The following is a 23,609-nucleotide window of genomic DNA, read 5'->3' as shown; positions in this document are numbered from 1 at the left end:
GTATCATTATGCCCTAAGGTGGAGAAAACTGAGGCACAAAGAGGTTAAGTCACTTGCCCAACAGCACACAGCTGCCTACTTCCAGAGACTGACCATAGGCCTGAGACTACACTCAGTCACTGTACAGTACTGGACCTCCTTAATCCTCCAAAACGTGAATCCCCAGTATTTAGTAAAATTTAGACCTCTTCTGCTCAAGGACAGTCTTTGGGTCCTTGGAAAAGGGGTACTATTTCCCAACCTGCAGGATCCTCCATCACCACCAAGAATAGGTCCTCAGTGTTATCAGGGGTTACTCAGGACACCCACTTCATTGCCAACCCTTGACCCCTGCAGAGTGTAATGGAACAAACCAGCCTGATTCTGGAACGAGACAAGGTCACCCACAACAGGACACAGCCCTCTGCACTTGGACTTGGAGGCTGCAGCCATCTTTTCCAGAATCTGAGATGGAAATGGGTTCCTTGTCCAATGTGAGGTCAAGCGCCTGGACAAAAGTCAGAGGTCAGAACAGTCAGGGTCAAGGTCACATCACGGTAGCATCACAGGACAGCCAAGTGTACCCAACCGGGACTGGGCTGGTCAAAGACAGCTGCTGGTGGTTCCTTAAAGACTCGATCTGCATTTTTGCTATAAGCAAGCTTCATTTTATGTTTATGCCCAGAAAACAAAAACAAAAAAGCTATTTCCATTAGAGAGAGTATGTCAAAGAAAGAGGCATTCTGGGAACTCCCAGGAAGTAATAGTAATCAAGGTTAAGTAGGGTGCAGGTGGTTGATTCCCTGCTGACCGAAGGGGCCCTAGGGGAGCGTCTCTGTCTGCCCTGGGCAGGGGGCGGGGGCTGAGGCTCACCCTGCCTCCCCACTGCCTTGGAGCACAGTCACCGACAGAAGTGAGGTGTATTGAGCACAGAGTCTGTGCCTGGCCCATTACCCAAACCATCTCCTTGGTAAGTATCATTGCCATCTTCTCCCAATTTGGAAACTAAGCCAAGGACTTTATTCACTCTGGCTCAGTCCTACATCACACCGCGTCCTCCTCTGCAGGGCTCAGTTAGGGGTGGGATGCGGGGGACAGATTCCTAGGACGTCCCCAGCTCAGGGCTCTTCTGAGCTCTGAGCCTTCCATGAGCCCTAAATCTCCCAGCTTCCAGGGACCCTTTACAGAGTTGGTACAGCCATGCAGAGGGACACACCAGCCTGTTTCTTGCTCACAGGTCTACATGGAGCTGACATCATGGGACCCATGGGGGCAGAAGCTCACCCAGGGAGCACTCCTGCCTGCCTCATATAACCTGAGGGGAACTGGAGAAATACCAGGCTCCCTTCAAGACATCAAGGTCATAAAAGACAAAGGAAATCCGAGGACATGACCCAGATCAAAGGTGACCAGCTCCTGAGTCAAACAAAAGCAGCTCTAAAGGACACCTTGAGATTAAGTATCAGATAATGGACTACATACCAGATAATATGGACTAAAGAATAGATATCAGCTTAAACTTGCACAAGGTGATAATTATACCTGGATATGTAGATGAACATCCTTGTTATTACAAGATATATGTTATTTAGGGGTAAAGCATCATCAGTTCAATTCAGCCGCTCAGTTGTGACTGACTCTTTGTGACCCCATGGACTACAACACACCAGGCCTCCCTGTCCATCACCAACTCCCAGAGTTTACTCAAACTCATCTCCATTGAGTTGGTGATGCCATCCAACCATCTCATCCTCTGTCGTCCCCTTCTCCTCCCACCTTCAATCTTTCCCAGCATCAGGGTCTTTTCAAATGAGTCAGCTCTTCGTATCAGGTGGCCAAAGGATTGGAGTTTCAGCTTCAGCATCAGTCCTTCCAATAAATATTCAGGGTTGATTTCCTTTAGGATGGACTGGTTGGATCTCCTTGTAGTCCAAGGAACTCTCAAGGGTCTTCTCCAACACACAGTTCAAAAGCCTCAATTCTTCGGCACTCAGCTTTCTTTATAGTCCAACACTCACATCCATACATGATCACTGGAAAAACCATAGCTTTGACTAGATGGGCCTTTGTTGGCAAAGTTATGAAGCATCATGTCTGTAACTAACTTGCAAATGGTTTAACAACAACAACGAAAATGTGGGTGGTCTGTAAGGCAAGAGACGGATAAAGCAAAGGTGGATAAAAATGGTAATAACTGATAAGAGCATATGGGTGTTCACTGAACTATTCTTGCAAGCTTTCTACAGGCTTGGGGAACTTCTAAATGAATGTATCAGAGGAATGGCCCCTGAGCTGATGGTTTGCCTACTGATGAGACGGACTGAGAACAGTCACTCAGTGCTTGATGCCAATGTTCCCTGGAAGGTCTTTCCAGCCAGCTGCACTCAGGAGCTGCCCAGCTCCGCTCAGCTGTGGCCGGGGAGTGGGGTCAGGTTCATGTGACAGGCTGTGTAACTGTGTGGACAGGGAAGAGCAGACTTCTTCCAGACGGGGACACTATTATGGGCTGCAGTGATATCCCCGTGGGTGTGCATGCAAGAACACCCCCCACACCCTCCTGAGGACACAGAGAAGCCCCGAAGATCAGCCATCATGCCCGTGGGATGTCCCAGCTGGGACGTGTGGCCTGGGACCCACACACCTCCCTCCGGGACCCACACCTGACTCCACCCAGGGCCGCCCTCCCCCACAGCTCCAGGAGCAAAGCCAGTGTCCACAAATCCCCAAAACATTTCACTAGTTTGCACAGCGTAGGGAACTACCATATTTTGAACGCCAACTGTGTCTCTCTCAATAACCTTATGAGGCAGGTATGGTTGTTATTGTTGATGTTGTTTCAGTCGCTAAGTTGTGTCCAATTCTTCTGTGACCCCATGGACTGTAACTCACCAGGCTCCTCTGTCTATGAGATTCTCCAGGCAAGAATACTGGAGTGGGTTGCCATTTCCTTCTCCAGGGGATCTTCCTGACCCAGTGATCGAACCCTTGTGTCTTGCGTCTCCTGCACTGGCAGGTAGGTTCTTTACTACTGAACTACTGGGAAGCCCTTGGGTATGGTGATCCCCAGTTTAAAATGAAGAAATTGAGACCAAGGAAAATCAAGGGCTGGCCCAAGATCTTACCCTGTAAAGGCCAGGCTGGGAGATCAGTGAAGGCTGACAGAACACCCAAGTCCTATCTCGCAAGTCCCAGGTTTCAAAGATGTCCCTGGGGCAACCAGAATTCACGAAACAGCAGGGATGGGCAAGGCCCCGGGTTGGAGCAGCTCTCCTATGGCTGGTCCTGGGGCAAAATGACAGAATCCAAGGTGGAGGGAGGGAAAAGAAAGAGCCACAGCCGTGTGCCAGGGCAGGAACTCCCAGCCAAGACCACCTCAAAACGGGAACAGCCTCCTTGCTTCAAGGGATACGTGGAATGACTTAATTGAAAGTCAAACACCGGGGCACACAGCAGACACTCAGCAGATTCCAGACACATCTATATTTGTCAAGGCTGCTGTTGATCACCAGCCTTTGATGCTTGCAGGAAAGCTCTTCACTTCAAAATAAACAAATGGAACCTAATCAAACTTTATAATCTTTTGAACAGTGAAGGGAATCATAACAAAGCAAAAAGACAACCTACTGACTGGGAGAAAATGTTTGCAAATGATGCGACTGACAAGGCTTAAGTTCCAAAACATGCAAATAGCTCATACAACTCAGCATCAAAAAAACCCAAACCACCCAATCAAAATACATGGGCCAAAGGCCTGAATAGACATTTCTTCAAAGAAGACACACAGGTGGTCAAAAAAGGACAGGAAAAGGTGCTCAACATTGCTAATTACAGTATTAGAGAAATGCAAATCAAAACTACAGTCATTTCACACCGATCAGAATGACCATCATCAAAAACTTCACAAATAATAAATGCTAAAGAAGGTGTGGAGAAAATGGAACCCTCTTATATTGTTGGTGGGAATGTAAATTTGTACAGCCACTATGGAGAACATTATGGACTTTCCTTAAAAAAACTAAAAATATATCCTACTCCTGGGCATACATCTGGAAAAGATGAAAACTCTAATTGGAAAAGATACATGCACATGTTCAAGGCAGCCCTATTTACAACAGCAAAGACAGGGAAGCAACCTAAATGTCCACTGACAGATGAGTGGATAAAGGAGATGTGAGATATATATAATGGGATATTACTTTGCCATAAAGAAGAATGAAACGATGCCAACTGCAGCAACATCAATGGACCTGGAGATGGTCATACTAGATGAATTAAGTCAGACAAAGACAAATATTTTAAGATATTACTAATGTGTGGAATCTAAAAAAGAGTATAAATGAACTTATTTACAAAACAAAAACAGACTCACAGACATAGGAGAAAAAACTATGGTTCCCAAAGGGGAAGGGTGGGAGGGAGGGATATATTAAGAGTACGGGATTAAGAGAAAGACAATATCACATGTGAAATAGATAAATAGTAAAGAATTACTGTATAACACAGGGAACTATATTCAGTAACTTATAATTTTGAATGGAAAAGAATAAAAAAAATTTGTGTATGAATCACTTGGCTATATCCCTGAAACTAATACAATATTGTAAATCAACTATACTTCAATAAGATTTTTTAATCAATTAATTTTAATTGGAGGCTAAATACTTTACCATATTGCGGTGGTTTTTCGCCATACACTGACATGAATCAGCCATGGGTGTACATGTGTCCCCATCCTGAACCCCCCTCCCACCTTCCTCCCCATCCCATCCCTCTAGGTTGTTCCAGTGCACTGGCTTTGAGTGCCATTTCACGCATTGAACTTGGACTGGTCATCTATTTCACATATGGTAATATACATGCTTCAATACTATTCTCTCAAATCATCCCACCCTCACCTTTTCTCACAGAGTCCAAAAGTCTGTTCTTTTTATCTGCGTCTCTTTTGCTGTCTTGCATATAGAGTCGTTGTTACCATCTGTCTAAAGTCCATGCATATGTGTAAACATACTGTATTGGTGCTTTTCTTTCTGACTTACTTCACTCTGTATAATAGGCTCCAGTTTCATCCACCTCATTAGAACTCATTCAAATGCATTCTTTTTAACAGCTGAGTAACATTCCATTGTGTATATGCACCACAACTTTCTTATCCATTCCTCTGCCGATGGACATCTAGCTTGCTTCCATGTCCTAGCTCTTGGAAACAGGGCTGCAATGAACATTGGGGTACACTTGTCTCTTTCAATTCTGGTTTCCTCCATGTGTATGCCCAGCACTGGGATTGCTGGGTCGTATGGCAGTTCTATTTCCAGTTTTTTAAGGAAACTCCACACTGTTCTCCATTTAATAAGATTAGGGATTTCCCTGGTGGCTCAGATGGTAAAAGCGTCTGCCTACAATGTGGAAGACCCAGGTTCGATCCCTGGGTTGGGAAGATCCTCTGGAGAAGGAAATGGCAATCCACTCCAGTACTCTTGCCTGGAAAATCCCATGGACAGAGGAGCCTGGTGGACTGCAGTCCATGGGGTCGCAGAGTCGGACACGACTGAGCGACTTCACTCACTTCACTTTTTAAAGGAATTTCTTTGCTTCCCTATTTTACTCTTCCTACATGACGTAACAGTCCACTGACTAACAGTCTAACCAGGGTGGAGGCAGTGCCATCCCCGTGGCATGTGCCAAAGCAGGAACTGCTCGCACCAAAAGTTTGGCATCTGAACATGAGCTGGGTTTATTGAAATCATAGGGGACACTTAGTTAACTGTCTAGATTCTCTTTTCAAGTGAAACCTGAAAGCAGAACTCAACATAACTGAGACTCCATCCTGAATCCAGGGTGAGCAGGGGTGCCCCTCCCTGCCGCCGCCTTCCTCCTCCAGAGCCAGCTTCTCCTCCCTACCCCGTAACTGGGCACCCTTATGCCTTTTTTCCTCCGCTGCCCTCAGCTGCTCACAGGAGACAGCCCAGAACTGAAGAACTGCGGGTCTGTGGCCAAGTACAGCTGGTTCCCGGTGTTCAGAGCAGCAGAGGATTTCAGAAGAACACAGAGAGAGGTTACGGAGAGCAGGGAGCTCTCAGCCCCGGGATGATTAACGACAGCATCCTGCGGTGACGGTGCTGTCTCCACCACACTTCCTGTGCTTGGCCCCCGGGGCCAGCCTTTCACCCTCTCTGGCCCACGCCCCGTGTCCCAGGCCCTCTCCAGTTGCCCCCGTCTGCTTTCCGGCCACCTCCTCAGCCCTGGGAGCCCTCAGTCCGGTCAGAGCACGGGAGCTCCGAGAACTCACAGGAAGGAGATGAGAAGCCAGGACCGACCCGGCCAGGACTTCAGACAGATGTCCCCGAGCCCTCGGGGACCTCAGCCCTCGGCCTCCAGCTTTGATACCCAAACACATGAGACAACAAACAGCTTTGACTAGATTTGCCCTCCGTAACTCCCACCGCTCCCCAACACCCACTAGGGAATAACAAACAGAAACTGTCTTTTGTCCAAGGCCCCCGAGGTCCTGGTGGCCCTGCGCAGTGGCCACTGTCGCGGGCTAAGGGCACGGCTCTGTGAAGACCCTGATCGTGACAGCCAGGCAGGAAGGGGGCTGGATGTGACACCGTGGCCGTCATGCTTCTCAAGGGCAGTGGGAGGGCCGAAGGCAAAGCCTGGGACGCTTCTGGGAGCTCAGAGATGCAGTGGCGGGTCCTTCAGAGTCAGCTGGGCCGGCTGCTGTGGGGGTCAGGCCCCAGTGCCCTGGCTGGGCGGCCCTCCTGGTCACAGGACAGCAGGGGAGGTGACCGCGGCCAGTCCCCTCCCGGGGCCATGACATTCTGGAAGCTGCTCCTGAGGGCTTCCTCATGCCTCCTCACCCTCCCAGGGACTCCACACTCTGCTGAGCGCCTCGAAATACTAATTAGCTCGCTAAGGAGGCAGAGAGCCGAAGAACCAATGCCTTTGAACTGTGGTGTTGGAGAAGACTCTTGACAGTCCCTTGGACTGCAAGGAGATCCAACCAGTCCATCCTAAAGGACATCAGTCCTGAATATTCATTGGAAGGACTGATGCTGAAGCTGAAACTCCAATCCTTTGGCCACCTGATGCGAAGAGCTGACTCATTTGAAAAGACCCTGATGCTGGGAAAGATTGAAGGCAGGAGGAGAAAGGGAAGACAGAGGATGAGATGGTTGGATGGCATCATCGACTCAATGGAGATGAGTTTGAGCAAACTCTGGGAGTTGGAGATGGACGGGGAGGCCTGGCGTGCTGCGGTCCATGGGGTCGTGAAGAGTCAGACATGACTGAGCGACTGAAATGAAGGAGGCAGATCCTGTCCCCTGGAGGAGGAAATGGCTATCCACTCTGTATTCTTGCCTGGAGAATCCCATGGACAGAGGAGCCTAGCAGGCTCCAGTCCATGGGGTCTCAAAGAGTCAGACCCAAACTGAACGACTAACACTGCAACTACTACTACTAAGAGGCAGATTCTGTGGTCTGTAGTCGAGCCCTCATTGACATGTTCTTCTTGGCAGAGAACTTCTGGACCCTCCAAAGCTCCAGAAGTTACAAAATTCCAAAGTTCTGTCATCTCCCAACACCCTGTCTTGGTGGCTCATGAGACTCATTTGAATTTGCTGCCAGATCCTCTGGAGAAGGGATCGACTACCCACTCCAGCGTTCTTGGGCTTTCCTGTGGCTCAACTGGTAAAGAATCTGTCTGCAATGCAGGAGACCTGGGTTTGATCCCTGGGTTGGGAAGATCCCCCGGAGAAGGGAGCAGCTATCCACTCCAGTATTCCAGACTGGAGAATTCCACGGACTGTATAGTCCATGGGGTCACAAAGAGTCAAACAGGACTTTCACTTCAGCCTGCCATCTTCTTGGTCAGCTGGCTCCAGAATAAAGTCCCTTCCTCGTCCCAGCACCCCATCTCGGATTGACTGGCCTATCCCACAGTGAGCAGAGTAAGCTTGGACTCGGTAAAATATACATGTAATATATACATATCAATAAAGTGTATGTGGGTACATGCAGAACGTGTGTGAACATTTATATGCTGCTATCATGGATTGAACTGTGTTCTCTCAAAACTCACATGTCAAAGCCCCAACCCACACTGTCATAAAATTTGGAGATAAGACCTTTAAAGAGGTAATTCAGGTTAAGTGAGGACCTAAGGGTGGAACCCTAAGCCAATAGGACTGGTGTCCTTCTAAGAAGAGACACGAGGGATGTGCATACAGAGGAAAGAGAAGGCAGTTGTCTACAAGCCAAGGAGAGAGGCATCCTCAGAAACCAATCCTGCTGGTACCTTGATCTTGGACTTCCAGCCTCTAGAAGTGTGAAAAAATCCATTCTTATTGTTTAACCCCCGCAGTGTGTGTTAGTTTGTTAATGCCCAAGCAAATACAACACACACACACACACACACACACACACACACACACACACACACTCCTGAGAGGGAAGAGACAATGACATCTCAAAAACAATAAGCACATCTTGTCCTAGTGAGACAGGCTGGGACCTGGGACTCTACCTGAGTGGTTCCACCAGGACAAATGTCTCCTCCAGCAACAGAATATAAAGAAATGATAAGGGACTAAAAATAACTGCATACTTGGGCAGCTGGGGCAAAATATGAGTAATTAGATACAACAAGGCCAAAACTCAACTGCCACTTCTGAGGTGCTGGGACCAAATCAGGGTTCCATGTCTGACTGATCCCCGTGCAAAGCAATACCAAGGGGGTGGGCAGCCCACCTAAGCCACCACTCAGGCTCAACCCAAGACCCAGTAAAGCCTTGCGTGAATGTCTCCTCTGTCCTCTTATTGATTTCTGTTGAGCAAAGCGTTCAAGAGCCCAGATCAATAACACCAGAACTAAATCTAGTCCCGGGACCTAGGTTCCCTCACCTTTCTGGAGCTCAGAATCCTCACCTTAAAATGAGCGTCACAGGACCTCATGACCATCCTTCCTTCTGTTTCTAAACTTGCTTTTAATACAGAACGTGTCAAACCTATGCAGAAGGAGAGTCTAGCATAGCAATCCCCCATATATGAGCTCCTTTAGTAGCTCAGTTCCCTCTGACTCTTTGACCCTATGGATTGTAGCCCGCCAGGCTCCTCCACCCTTGGAATTTTCTGGGCAAGAATACTAGAGTGGGTTGCCATTTCCTTCTCCAGGGGACGATTTTCAGGGCTTTTTATTTTTCCTTATATACGCATCTTAACTGGCTAAAGGCCAGTAAACCCCCGCACTGAAAGCTTCCTGGTCTCCTCCCTCTCGAATTCCCCTCAGGACACACGAGAGGTGGGCAAGTGCAAGGGCTGACCAGGCAGTGTTCTTTTCTTTACCATGGTTTCTGGCAGTGCATTTACGCGACTTTTTTTTTTTTTTTTTCTGTTTTTTAATCTTGACTCAGTACCTATACCATTTCGAAAACTTGGAAAATGCACACACACAACCCCCGCCCCCCCCCCGCCCCGACACCTCATTCCTTCTTTTGTCAATAGAAATCTATTTTTACCTCCTTAAGGGAAAAAAAAAAAAAAAAATCTCCCTCAAGCGCTGAAGTGCAAGGCTCCGGCGGGGTAGTCTTCAGGGTAGAGGACCAAGCCCCCAGGATAGAGGCTTCCTGCAGTTCAGGGATGGAGCGCCCTCCGCTCTCTGCACGAGAAAAGGCTGGCCGGGCCTGGGCCCTTTCTCCGCGTGTAAACTGCGGAGGACGCAGAGAAACGAAAAAGTCTATCTCTGAAATGCTTAGTGAGAAGAACAAAACAAAACAAAACACACGTTTCAGGAGTAATAAACTCTTAACAAAATGGCCTCTGCCCCCGCGAGAGGTGCCCGTTCGCCCTCCGGGGTTCAAGCTCTGCCCCCACCCCCGACCCGTGGGAAAGCGGCCCCTCATGGGGCGTCGCCCGGAGGCTCAGAACTGCCCGGGTCTGTTTTTCACATCGCGGGAAAGTGAATCAGCAGCGGGCACACAGCATGCAAAGGGCACGAGGCGGACCCGGGGGCGGAGGGACAGGACCCGGGGAGGGGCCGGCGGGGCGAGGTGGGGCGCGGACCAGGGGCAGGGCGGAGGAGCGCACCCCGACAGTAAGGCCCCAGGAGGCGAGGCCCCCCGGCGGAGCGGGCCCGGGGTGGAGGCGAGCCGGGGGAGGAGTCGGGACCAGCCGCGGCCGGAGTGAACAGAGGCGCGGGAGACGGAGCCCCTGGGCGGGGCGGAGGGCGGAGTTCGGGGGCTGGGGAGCGGAGGGGCGGACCTCGACGGGGCGGACCTCGACGGGGCGGACCTCGACAGGGCGGCCCCGGGGGCGGGGGCCGGGAAAGGCGGAAGGACCGGACCGGTGGACCCGGCGGCCGAGAGCTGAGTCGCTCCCCTCGCCAGGCGGCCGGACCGGCGGAACCCCCGGAATCCCAGCCACGCGGGCGCCATGGAGACGCTGCTGTGGTTCTGCAACTGGAGCACGCTGGGCGTGTGCGCGGCTCTCAAGCTGCCGCAGATCTCGGCAGTGCTGGGGGCGCGCAGCTCGCGGGGCATCAGCCTCCCGAGCCTGCTGCTGGAGCTGGCGGGGTGAGTAAGCGCGGGAACGCCCCGGCTCTGCTAAAGCAGGCGCGCGGGGAACCGAGCCCCAAAGCCCCGGCCGCGGGGAGTAGCGCCTGCCCGGGCCGCTCACTTCCTTTCCGTCCTTGCTGCTCCCCCAGCCTTGCGCCGGAACAAAAGTGGGCGCACGCCCGTTTTACAGATAAGGAAGCCGACACTCAGAGAAATTGTCACTCTGCCGGTTAGTGACAAAACCAGTCATCCCGCTTTGAGCAAGGCCACTGGCCCCTCGAGACTCGCGTTGGCATCCTCTCTTAAATCCACCCTCCCCCTAGCTCGGGTCTCGGTTTCCTTATAAAATGAGGGGTTGGACCCTCTGGCTTTTAAAAGTTACACCTTTCGGGGGAGGAGTGCACGGGTGTCAGAGAAGGTAGAGCTTTTTGGAAGTAGAGGGGGATTTGAGTTGGAGTTGAACTTCAGCTGGCTCTCCAGTCGGCAGTCGAAGACTGTTCCAAGAGCTCGTTTATCCTTAAAAGTCAGGAGTGGGTGCCCTGACTCAGTCTTTAAAGATCTGAACGTGATGGATGATAGCCAGACTTGTTGCAGTGATCATTTCACAATATATACAAATACTGAATTATGCTATACGCCTGAAACTAATATAATGTATATCAGTTATACCTCAGTTTACCAAAAAAGTAGTAATATTCTGAATAAGCAGAATAATAATCCTAAAGACCTGAATGGTGAAAAGCAGAGTTGTAAACTTGGTGGGAAAGACCCTAACCCAGCAGTCTAACCCCTCGCCCCGTGAGGCCCAGCCCTTCTGGCTGCGGACTCCAGTTACCACCGAGCAACTCTGAGGGCGGGTCCTGGGCAAGTACTTCTGGGTGGGGGCAGACCGCTTGGTGGGACCCGGTTTCTCCCGCCAAAAGGAAGGCAGAGGAGAGGGTGGGAGAAAGAGGGGACCTCCGGGGCGCAAGGCGTGACGGGCCCCCCTCGGACCTGTGGGGTCCCTCCAGGAACACCCCCATCAGATGGGCCAACCCTAGGGTGTGTGACCTCCATCGGTTTGGGGGCCCCCTGGGGAAGTGCTCCCTGCCTCAGTGCTCCCCATTTCTCTGGGGAGAATAGGTAATTGGTGAGTTCAGTCGAGCCTGATTCTTTGTGAGCCCATGGACTGTAGCCCTCCAGGCTCCTCTGTCCGTGGAATTCTCTAGGCAAGAATACTGGAGTGGATTGCCATGCCCTTTGATTGAAGGCGGGGTCCAACCCCTCATTTTATAAGGAAACCGAGACCCGAGCTAGGGGGAGGGTGGATTTAGAGGAGAAGGGGACGACAGAGGATGAGATGGTTGGATGTCATCACTCACGTGATGGACGTGAGTTTGAATAGGCTTCGGGAGTTGGTGATGGACAGGGAGGCCTGGCATGCCTCAGTCCATGGGGTCGCAAAGAGTCAGATAGGACCGAGCGACTGAACTGAACTGAGGAGTTCATCATTCAGGGCAGGGGATGCCCTAATCTGCTCCAGGGCAGGGGAACCCCTGGGCATCCTCTCAGGGACCAGAAGAGGTAACCACCTGGAGAAGGAGGCCCTCCAGGCAGGGAGCCTTGTAAACAGAAGCTTGGAAGCTGGACTGGAGGTAGTGAGGCCAGAGAAAGATGCTGAAGACATGGTCTTAGGTTTAAAGCATCTGTTTGTGCAGATACAGGGGATGGAGGTAGGTGTGCTTTTATTCCCATTTCACAGGTAGGGAAGCTGAGGCCCCAGAGGTTAGTAACTGCCGGGGATTGTGAGCCCAGCACCCAAGTCTTGGAGTCTGTGCTCCCCTTGGAGCTCCACCCTCAGCAGGTGATGCTGGAGGGATGAGTCCATGTGGTCTCAGGAAGGTGGCTCAGCAGGTAGGCGGAGGGCTAAGTGCTGGCCAGTGTCCCAGCGTGGCCCCGGGTGAGGGTGTGGGGCTGTGGTCACACCCCTTCCTGGCTTAGGAGATGTGAACCATTAAGTCCACATGGTCTGTGGAGGCTCTGGCTCACCCTGTGGGGCACATGGGGCCTGGCGGGGTGGGAGGGGGGTCTTTACAGCCTGGGTCGGGGGAAACAGACCTGAGGGGATGATGACAGAGGCATTTAGATTTCAAAGGGGCTGGACTGTCCAGGGTGTGAACTGGGAAGGCAGGAAGCTCAGGCCTCTTCTTCTGAGAGGAGGGACCCTGGGATCTTTATCCCCCACACCTCCACGCTACAGCCTCTCCAGGGCTAGAATTTTCTTAAAGGAACTGAAGAGTCCTCCTATCTCCCCCCACCCCCCCCCCCACCCCCCCTGCCAGCCGCAGTGCTCTGGAGGCCGCTGGAATCATCTCAGGATGTTCCTCCTCTTTAAAACACAGGTTCCGCAGCCCACTGCTGGGCCCTCATATGCCCTGTGCCCAGGACGCTCTCCCAGGATGGCTCTCAGCCTCCCTCAGAGGAGCTTCCTGGCCTCTTGGGCTTCTTGAGTGCGTCCTTCTGAGGCAGCTGCCCGGGGCCTCGGAAGTACCCAGCCTTAGAGACAAGCAGGCCTGGGTCTGGAAGCCCAGTCTCTTCCTCCTCCTGGTCAGATCTGTCTCTTAACTGACCATCCAAAGCGGCTTGGCAGACCCGTGTCCCAGCTCCAGAAGTCGCGGAGATGATTCGGTTGATAGTTCATCCTCTTATTTCTGTGGTGGTTTGTAGTTTAGTCACTCAGTCGTGTCCAACTCTTGTCACCCCATGGACTGTATAGCCTGCCAGGCTCCTCTGTCCATGGGATTCTCCAGGCGAGGATACTGGAGTAGGTTGCCATTTCCTCCAGGGGATCTTCCTGACCCAGGAATCAAATCTGGGTCTCCTGCATTGCAGGCAGATTATTCACCATCTGAGCTACGAGGGAAGCCCTTGTTCTGTACCTCCGTCCTTACCATTTGCTGATGCCTGGCTCCAGTTCTCGGGTTCTGCTCACAAACCTGGGCTCCTGGGTGGGAGCCAGGCTTGCCTGCTGCGGGGGTCGGGTGAGTCTGACCTCAGGAGTGTCCTCCCTCTCCCCAGGTTCCTGGTCTTCCTCCGGTACCAGTGTTATTACGAGTATCCCCTGCTGACATACCTGGAGTACCCCATCCTCATCGCACAAGGTAACTGACCTCCATCCCCCTGCCCAGCCTCGGCCCTCAGCACCTCCCACACCACCCTCACTCAGAGCCTTTCCTTTCCAGATCTCATCCTCCTGCTGTGTGTCTTCCACTTCAATGGGGATGTGAGACGGGCAGTGCCATACATCATCGCGTATCCTTCCAGCATCTGAGAATCGGGGCTGGGACCGGGTGGGGCGGCGGGGTGTGTTTTGTTTTGCTGTTCAGTTCAGTGGCTCGGTCATGTCTGACTCTTTGCAACTCCATGGACTTCAGCACACCAGGCCTCCCTGTCCATCACCAACTCCCAGAGTTTGCTCAAACTCATGTCCATTGAGTCAGTGATGCCATCCAACCATCTCATCCTCTGTCATGCCCTTCTCCTGCCCTCAGTCTTTTCCAGCATCAGTGTCTTTTCAAATGAGTCAGTTCTTCACATCAGGTGGCCAAAGGTTTGGAGCTTCAGCTTCAGCATCAGTCCCACCAATGAATATTCAGGACTGATCTCCTTTAGGATGGACTGGTTGGATCTCCTTGCAGTCCAAGGGACTGTCAAGAGTCTTCTCCAGCACCACAGTTCAAAAGCATCAATTCTTCGATGCTCAGCTTTCTTTATAGTCCAACTCTCACATTCACTCATTTTGCTAATAGGATGTTATTAAGCTGGGTTCTGTGCTGTGCTTCATCGTTCAGTTGTGTCCGACTCTTTGCGACCCCATGGACTGGAGCACGCTAGGCTCCTCTGTCCATGGGATTCTCCAGGCAAGAATGCTAGAGTGGGTTGCCATGCCCTTCTCCAGGGGATCTTCCCAGCCCAGGGATCGAACCCAGGTCTCCCACATGGCAGGTGTATTCTTTACCATGGAAGCCCTATTAAAGCAGGATCTTTTACCAGATATTTATTCTTTGGTTAAATTAAGAAAAAACAATCCCCAAAGTAAGATTCCTTGTGGGTGAGTGTATCTCCACAGCCCAGAGATGCCCGAGATGTCTCTACCTGGGGTCACCCCTCTGAGACCAGGGTGCCCCACGGTTCCCTGACCCACCAGGTGGGATATAAACTTAGGACCTCAAGGCTGGGCTGCAGGAGCACCTCTGTTGTCCATGTGTATTCTTTAGGGCAAAGGAGACATTTCTTCCTTCCCCGCCAAAGGTCCCCATGTAATGACAGGCATGTCTGGTCTGTAACACAATGCCACTAACACACCTAGTCAGCTTGGCTTCTTACTGCCTATTAGTGGGCGGGTCTGGGCTCCTGATAGCTGGTTCAGGTCTCCGCGGACTCCGGTCATCACACAGACCTGTCTCCTCTCACGTCACTCAGCATGTTCTGTGCATGTGGGCCTGCCTTCCATCTTCTTTCTGCTTGTCAAAACTCCCGTTATTCTCTTGTTGAACTTCACTCTCCTTAAGAGGCCAAGAGAGCCTTTTTGAGTGGCAGTCAGTCCTGCCACATCAGTGACATGATCTGAGCTTCAGGGTGGAGGAAAGGTGAGGGGGGCGGGACGGCCAAGCCTCATCTGCCCAGAGCATGTGAGGAGGTGGGCGTGGAGTGGTGGGAACCCCCAGCGTACCCGCTGCCTGGATGGCCTTAGGCCCTGACCATAAAGCCCAGTCCTCCGGGCTGCAGCTGTTCCATCTATGAAGAGGCAGCATAATGCCTACCTTTTAGGGTTGTTTCTCGAATGACAATACCAGGAGTACAGGGCGAGCTGAGCAGATGGCAGGGTCGTGGTGGTTCTTGTACTGAAAGCTTGTCTGCAGAGGGGAACTGGGTGTGGACTGAGTCCTGACCCTCCACTGTTGGATCGAGTTGTAAGCCCCCAGACTTGGTTTTCCTCTGCAAAAAAAAGAGGGATCACATGACTCTACTGCCCCTCAATGTTTCAAGGTCAGCCCTTGCTGGTTAAAAAATGCTTTAGAAAACAGAGTACTTTAAAGGAGAAAAGCATGGTGAGATTTACTTTTCAAATAAAATGCAGCAGCTTTGTGCAAATGGTGAGGTGTAGATTAGAAAATGTGGGTGCTAATGGCAACTTTTAAGTATCAACATGTTTATAACCTCCTTCTTCCAGTTGTGACTTACAGAGCGCGAGTAAGCAGGGTAGCCACGTTAATAGTGCATTTTTTAAATAAGTAATAGTAGATCCCAGATACTATGCAGGACACGCCGATGCTAAAAAATCACTTGTTGTTGATCTGAGATTCCAGTTTAACTGGATGTCTTGTATTTTAATTTGCTCTGTCTAGCCACCCTACAAATAAGCCATCTCTAGGATCTCAGTTGCTGCTACTGCTGCTCAAGTTTTATAAAATGTGTATCTGGAATGAGTGGAATGAGGTGCAATGGTACAAAATTGGGCAACAGTAGTTTAAAATTCAAATTAGAGAGTGTTTGAAAAACAAAATTCCCTTCTCCTAGATTCAGGCTGCCTTTTTCTGGTATCGACTCATATTTACTTCCACTGGCCAGAGCACAGGGATTGTCTGTTTCAAAGCCCTTCATTTAAATAATGCTATTAACTGTAATCCCAGCAGCCTCTTGAGTCCCTACAATATGCCACAAAGCAGTGAGGAGGTAAATGGGGTAAGGAATATTAAGTCCCATTTTGCAGATAATCAAACCAAGGCTGAGAGAAGGAAAATGACTTGCCTATGGTCACAGCAGAGCCTCCTGGCTGTTCCCGCCCTGGCCTGGCCACCACCTCCTGTGTTTGTTTCTGATTCTCTAGGCGGGTTGCCTTCCTGCAGCATCACATTTCTCCTGTCTCCTAGCATTGCTCTACCCAACTGTGTCATTTCTACACTGGAGTTAGCAGGGAAGAGGAAACCCGTAAACAGCTTCACGTGACAACAATTTTGCAGAAGACGTCTCCTTTATCAGGCATCCTAAGTGCTTAACTTGTTTTTTTTAGTCAATCCTTGAACATGCATTATGAGCCAGTCTTGTTCTATGCACAGTCTTTTTGTGATCACCAAAGTTATGTGGGAAACAAAACCATATTTAATAAGCTAAATATATTGAATGTTGCATGGTATGAGTTACAGAGAAAAATAAAGCACTGACAGGTAATAAACAGGAGGTATCTCAGTTTTACACAGGGTGGACAAGGAGCTATTTATTGAAAACGTAATATACGAGTAAAAACTTGAAGAAAGTGAGCCAACAAGCCCTAAAGATAACCAGGTGAAAAAGTTTCCTAAGAAGAGGATAAACAGGTAAGTGTATGAGGCCTCAGATGAAGTACGCTTGAAAATGTTCAAGGAATAGCAATACCATTGTGTCTGGAATGGAATGATTCTGGGAAAGATCATAGCAAATGAGGATCCTTCCCTGATAGCTCAGTTGGTAAGGAATTCGCCTGCAATGCAAGAGACCCCAGTTTGATTCCTGGGTCGGGAAGATCCGCTGGAGAAGGGAATGGCTACCCACTCCAGTATTCTTGGGCTTACTCGGTGGCTCAGCTGATAAAGAATCTGCCTGCAGTGTGGGAGACCTGGGTTCAATCCCTGGGTTGGGAAGATCCCCTGGAGAAGGAACAGACTACCCACTCCAGTATTCTGGCCTGGAGAATTCCATGGACTATATAGTCCATGGGGTTGCAAAGAGTCAGACATGACTGAGCAACTTTCACTTTCACGACCACTGTGATTATTTTGGCTTTTAATCAGACTGATATGGATAGACCCTGGAGGCTTGTGATCCCACAATTTCATGTTTTAAAAAAATAAAAATAAATTGTGTTACATCTTAGATCAAAGGTGCGTTAACGGTTGACATTATGTTGGAGAGGTCTACATGGTCAAGAATGAAATGAGCAGTTAAGATCATCTGGAACATTCCCAGCCCTAAGATGGGTACGAGAACACAGGGTTCTCTGTAATTTTCTTCCAGAATTCTGCTTCTGTGCTTCTAAACTAGCAAGTGTTCACCTGGACCACTTTTGTCTTTTCCAAACTGACAAGTTCTAGCAGAGTTGTTCCCAGTTCCACACTTGGCTTAGACGTGTAGCCTCTGTGTCCGCGGTTTGTTTCCACGGGCGGGTGGTGGAACTGCCAGCCAACAAGTCACTGCCATGTCCCTTAGCGCGTGGTAAGCTGTGTGTCTGCTTGGTTCATCCTCACTCTGCAGCAGTGGATCCTAGATCTGGCCATGGTGAGTAAACTGCCCCAGAGAAGAACGTGTGTTCACAGCAGCCTGTCTTCCCTCTTTTCCTCGTGACACCTGCCCTGCAAACAAGTGTTATAGATCAGACGTTCAACCCGCTGTACCGAAAGCACCCCTGTGCTTTGCAGCTGTCCCAAAGCATGCTGGGATGAGACTCCAGTGCTATCCAAAATATTAAAAAGACAGTATTCTCACTTAAATTTATGGCACAATATTTTTACTTCATTTGGCGGGGGGAGCCCTCGAGAACCAGATTATGGAGTTAGTCGAATGAAGAACTGAGCATGAAGTGAAGAGTTTCACTTGGGTGCTAGGTCACTTCAGTTGTGTCCAACTCTTTGTGACCCAAGGGACTATAGTTCATCAGGCTCCTCTGTCCACGGGGATTCTCCAAGCAAGAATACCGGAGTGGGTTGCCATTTCCTCCTCCCAACCCAGGGATGGGACCCATGTCTCAGGTTTCCTGCATTGGCGGGTGGGTTCTTTGCCACTGGCGCCGTATTATCAGGTTAGTAATTACACAGTGACGACATACTCATTATTTTTCTAACTTTGCCCCCTAAACATTATTTTTTTTCTTTCTTGGAAAAAGGTAAGCGCTGTATTCTTTTTCCTTCCTTGGTTAAGGGCCAGAAATTCCCTGCTGTAAGAATAGGATTCTGGTAGCAGGTCAGGACGCATTTGACCAAAGATCAATTGGTGGTTGACATGAACTTTTCTACCTCATGGGAAAAGGAGCAGAACTAATTGGTGGTCACTGCCGGCCACACCCGAATTCCTGGATTTCGACCCATTCTACCTCCAGCATCTTGTTGGAAAGTGGACTTGGCTCTCAGCCTTGTAACATACGGAGAGCAGATATGTAGGGTTATACCATGGCAGCCTGGGCCTGGCTCAGGGTGGAGGGTGCTGTACTTTTAACCTCATTGGGGAGCAGAGGTCAGGGAGCACAGGGCCAGAGTCTCACCACATAGCTCAGAACAGCCAGAAACTCAGAGCTGATGCGCCCCAGCTTGCTGCTTTGAGTTGATAAATCTCAGTGCAAAGCAGTATGGTGCCCCCACGCTCTACTGTAGTATCTATACATCAATTTATTATTGGCAGGTGGGGACAGATAAGCTTTTGTGGCCATTGCAGATTTTTACCCTCGGTTACGTCCTACCTGTGGCTGCACGTTGGTTACTCACCTGAAGGGGTTGGTGGGTTAGACCTAAGCATGCCGCTGCTGCCTCCATTCTTCATCATGAAACTTGGCTTTTGTCCTTGTTGGTTATTACTTGACATGAAAGTTTGGTTTCAAAGGTGCTTTCAGGGAATTCCCTGGTGGTCCAGTGGCTAGGACTCTGGTGGTCCAGCTTCAATCCCTGGTTGGGGAATCCCAAAAACAATAACCCCTCTTCTCCCCACAAAGGGGCTTTCAGTATCTGGTGCTCTTCTGCATTTGAAACTAAGGGACTCCTTTTTCCTGTTTTATCTTCAAACAGAATTTATGCACTTTCATCAGTGCGGCCAGTAAGTTTGCCCAGCTCCAGTACCTGTGGAAGAGCAGGGACTCAGGAGCTGTGAGCGCTCTGACGTGGAACCTCGCTTCTTATACCTGTGCAGGTAAGAACACAGCTCTAATTGATGGAGTGTCCCCTGTTAGTGTCTGTGTGGGGTGTCTACCTAGAGGGGTGTGCTAACTTGATGTCCAAGGGTCATAATCCCTTGAGCTTAAATCCTTTGCGTGTAACTCTTGAATCTCTAGTGTATCCTTATTTATAAGACTGATTTCATGCACCCCACTCTCCATTTTCTGCAAGATCTGTATCCCAGTTGCTAAAAAAATCTGAAAGGACACTTTTCTCCAAAAATATGACCTAATATTAACAGTCCTCTCTTGTTTGCAAAGCATCAAGAAGTTGATTATATTAAATCCACTAACTTGTTTTAAACATGTTTATGATGTAATAAATTGAAGAGATGAGAATCATACATTGACTTTTGTGAATGAACATAATTTGCAGCAGTGGAATTTTCCTGGAGCCATGGTGTGTTTGGCCTCAACTTTACAATTTCCATTGTTCATTTGGCTTCTTGCAGGAACTACCTAAAATGAATATATACTCTATTTAGGTAGGAACATTTTAAAAAATCCAGAGCTATTACATTCATTAGATTTACTAATTGTTGATATTTGAATTATACTTTTTCATGTTTCTTCTAAAATCTTAAACTATCTTAACTTAAACTATCTTAATCTTAAAACTTAAGCTTCTCCATCCAGGGTTCTCTTCTACTCAGATCTTTCAAGAATAGTTAGTGTGTATTCCTGTATTTAAAATGGAAAGATATTTGCTAAGTACTGAAATGTCTGAGTTAATATTTATTGCTGAAATTTTTCTTTTACAGCAAGAATAATAACAACTTTAATGACCACCAATGATCTTACAAGTAAGCAAAATATTTTTCTGCCCATGTCCTCTTTGAACTTTATGCCATCTGCCTCCTTCACTTGTAAATTATCTTGGGGTTTAACAGAGCCAGTTTAGCCCCACTGGAGGCTAGCTGCAATATACTGCAGGCCTTCATCAGTCTCCATGTATAGTGTTAAGCATCCTCTTGCTGTATCCGGGATAGAATATGCACAAGATAGTCGATTCTTCATAAAGCTTCCGCTCCAGCAGTGGAAATGAAGAGTGAGGTCATCACACAATTTTTGAAAAATATTGTAAAGTGTTTTGAAAGAGGACAGTCTGAGCACCTAACAAGGAAGCCTGACATAGTTGGAGGGAGCTGGGAAGATTAATTTGAAGGGGAGAGGGATGAGGAGGGAAGAGACTGTTAACAAGGAGCAGCACGTATGGAGGTTGTGAGCAAGGAGGATGGAGGAACACCAGCAGGGCTGGTGGGAGAGCCCTGGGGTGAGTCTAATGAGAGGGAAGGTGGTGGCAGGGAGCCTCAGAGAACTGCCCACGGGCAGCAGGATGGGGAGTGACACAATCATTTTACTCCATGTCCTTGTTCTGTTACTTTTAAAGGGTTACCGTGATGGAGGAGAAAACAAACTTGGGTTAACCTAAAGAGAATGCCATTCATTGATTAGGCTGAGTTTCCAAGCATATAAATGTTTGGAAAATGATTAAGACAGGTAGGGAGATTTATTCTGTGAAGACTAGAAATGTGCCCTTGGTGTGTAGACCTTTTAAAGAAGTTCATTATTATCTGAGACATAGTGCCAGAAAGCAGCAGGATGCATTTGCTAGTCCCATCCCAGGGCTTTATCTTTGGCTCAAGTACTTTACATTAGCTCTGAGAGAAGGGTTTAAAGTGTCTGGCAAGAGCGTATACCTGGGTCAAGTAGGGAAGGGAGAAACCTGAGGCTTCCCTATACGATGTGAATTCTCTGCTTGCAAAGGAGAGTCAAACCATAGTTGAACAACAAAACAAATTTCATATTAAAAATTAATTTTAAAAGGTCGAGAAAATTGTGATTTGTTTTGTATCTGAGGTGACAGCTGTTCATGAAAGTGAACTTTCTGAGAATAGTAAAGTGATTATCTGAGAATACTCTCTTAAAAACAGTCCAACTATCTTAAAAGTGTTTGACAACCCCAAAGACACATTAAGTCTCATAAACCTTATTTATCAGGAGTGTTCATTAAGTCATTGAGATTATTTTTTCCTTTTTAACAAAAAGCTACGTTTTCATGGTTACTTTAATATAAAACATACCTTGATGTTTTTCAGAATTATCTTAACTGATTGCAGTGTACTACTTTTTGCTTAATTAACATGGAATTTTCTAAGGTACCATCACCCTTAAGACTTAAAAAATGGTAACAGGTTTTTTAAAAATTGTAGCATTTACCAACCAGAGTCAGATTCCTCCAAATTAAGCATTTAAGATGAAATTATTCCTGAAGTCAGGCCAAGTGACCAGAGGTAGTAATGATAAGACCATTTTTTTCCCCAGAAATATTTGGAACCACAGTTGCACTAACGCTCACATGATCCATAGTTCTGTTTCCTTTTGGGTGGGGGGTATGGAGCATTAAGTCTATTTAGGCTTCTACTTAGAGAAGGTGATGATTTTATGTGAAAACAGTATTTTTTAACATACACTTTTCTTTTTTGACTCATTTCAGTTCTTATACGTTTCGTGATCATGCTGGCCTTAAACATATGGGTAACTGCTACAATACTTCACTACCGGAAGACCGATATAAAGTCTGAATGATGGATTATTCCTATACACAAAGTGGATTCTGAATAACTGAACCAAAGGAAAAAAAAGCTCACTGCTAAATCATAAGTTTAGTCAACTGTGCCAAAGATATAGACTTGAAAAAGCCCAGTTAAACACTTGTTTAAAAACGTTTATTTTTAAAAATCCTCCACCCCCACTTTATTAGGTTAAGGTAGGACTTAGACATCTGCAGTTCTGAGAAGGCTGGTGATGGATGGAAGTCTTCCAAAAGCCCATTCTGAGGAGGTAGCTTTGACCCTTATTCTGGGAACTAATTACATCTACTTCTCAGCTTTTAAAATCTCTTTTAAGAAATACGGCCTCTCCAAAACACAAATGCACATGAATGGAGTGGGATTTTGGAAATTTTAATAAATTACGAGGGTTCACTTCCTGGGACGAATGTTTAATTGTAATACATACGTAATAGGATGGCCTTATTGTATCATATTATCATAAAATACCTCCTTGGCTATAGCAAAGATATCAAGGCAAGCAAAAATGTAACTGGTTTGAATGCATATACCAAAGTAGCTCTTTAACTTCATACTGTGCCTTTAAACATTTCATAACAAAAGATAGCAGCAATCTCTACTTGAAGGGGCAATCCCAGTATACTTCCAGATTCAAGCACAATGCTGCCATTTTTAAAAGGATCACACCTGCACAATTAACTGTTACTGGAATTTGGTACAAAATACAGCCAACCTCAACCAGGGTTTGCCTACTGAAAATATATGCAGCAAAGAGTATTGCTGGGTTCTGCCAAGCTCTCATGGATTTAATTCTCATTATGGTATCATACTCTAAACATGCTGTTAAGATTATCCACTGTATTTTCCTATAAAAGCTTATAAAACCTAACATTTAAAAACATTCACCAAATAATTGAGTAGCATTATTCTATTATATGCAGTAAGTAAATGATGTTTATTAGAAAATGTTTCCTGTGTAAAATAAACTTATTTTGAACTCTTCTGAGTCTTAAAACTCATTGTTTTAATGTGATTAGCTTTAAGTTAGGTAAAGTAGTTTTAAAAATAAAAACTGACTAATCCTTTTAGAACTACTGCTTGGGACCAATAGGAAGAGAAACATGGCATCTAAAAATAAAAAAAACAAGTCATTGATTCTATAGTTTTAAAAATCATAGTTTGCATTTTAAAAAAAGTCCAAGTAAATCTTTTCTCATATGCAGTTATCATCTGACTAGTAGTATAAACTGTGTGATTTTTTTAGTCTAACAAATATTTTATTTAGATATACTTTATCAATGCTTAAAGCAACTCCTTAGGTGGAGAGTTTTCCATTTTTCCCCTTTGGGAGGGAAAGGAACATACGTTAGAGCCACCCCAGATATTCTGTACACAACATTAATCCCACAACAATCCTGTAAGTAAACAGTCTCCATTTTACAGATGAAAACACTGAAACCCATACTGAATAACCTGTCCCAGATCAGATAGCCAGCAAGTATCCTAGAAAAGACCTCACTGATTACCAGAAAGTTCTAGAAAACCACTTGTTAGCACACTATTCTGCCGAAA

At 47.8% G+C, this 23,609-nt stretch overlaps 1 protein-coding gene and 1 non-coding gene across 2 annotated transcripts; both read left to right on the top strand.

Annotated features, from left to right (window-relative positions):
- Positions 1-5,340: 5,340 nt before the first annotated feature.
- On the top strand, positions 5,341-5,413 carry TRNAC-ACA (transfer RNA cysteine (anticodon ACA)). The gene has a single exon. It is a non-coding gene; the product is annotated as a tRNA-Cys (tRNA).
- Positions 5,414-10,303: 4,890 nt separating this feature from the next.
- Positions 10,304-23,039, top strand: SLC66A3 (solute carrier family 66 member 3). The gene is made up of 7 exons (XM_020883209.2): positions 10,304-10,547; positions 13,587-13,669; positions 13,751-13,820; positions 17,765-17,822; positions 19,319-19,439; positions 20,226-20,267; positions 21,962-23,039. The coding sequence occupies exons 1-7, from the start codon at positions 10,408-10,410 to the stop codon at positions 22,051-22,053; spliced, it is 606 nt and encodes a 201-aa protein (XP_020738868.1). The 5' UTR covers positions 10,304-10,407; the 3' UTR covers positions 22,054-23,039.
- Positions 23,040-23,609: the final 570 nt, after the last annotated feature.

This window comes from Odocoileus virginianus, chromosome 2 (genome assembly GCF_023699985.2).
Source record: "Odocoileus virginianus isolate 20LAN1187 ecotype Illinois chromosome 2, Ovbor_1.2, whole genome shotgun sequence".
Lineage (NCBI taxonomy): Eukaryota > Metazoa > Chordata > Mammalia > Artiodactyla > Cervidae > Odocoileus > Odocoileus virginianus.
The sequence above is the reverse complement of the archived record's forward strand: the minus strand, read 5'-3'. Positions and strand labels throughout refer to the sequence as shown.

Bases quoted from the DNA above. Each gene is read 5' to 3' on its own strand.
- SLC66A3 (XM_020883209.2), top strand. From the start codon at position 10,408: ATGGAGACGCTGCTGTGGTTCTGCAACTGGAGCACGCTGGGCGTGTGC. The intron at 19,440-20,225 runs GTAAGAACACAG...TTTCTTTTACAG, and splicing joins CGCTTCTTATACCTGTGCAG to CAAGAATAATAACAACTTTA. The intron at 20,268-21,961 runs GTAAGCAAAATA...GACTCATTTCAG, and splicing joins GACCACCAATGATCTTACAA to TTCTTATACGTTTCGTGATC.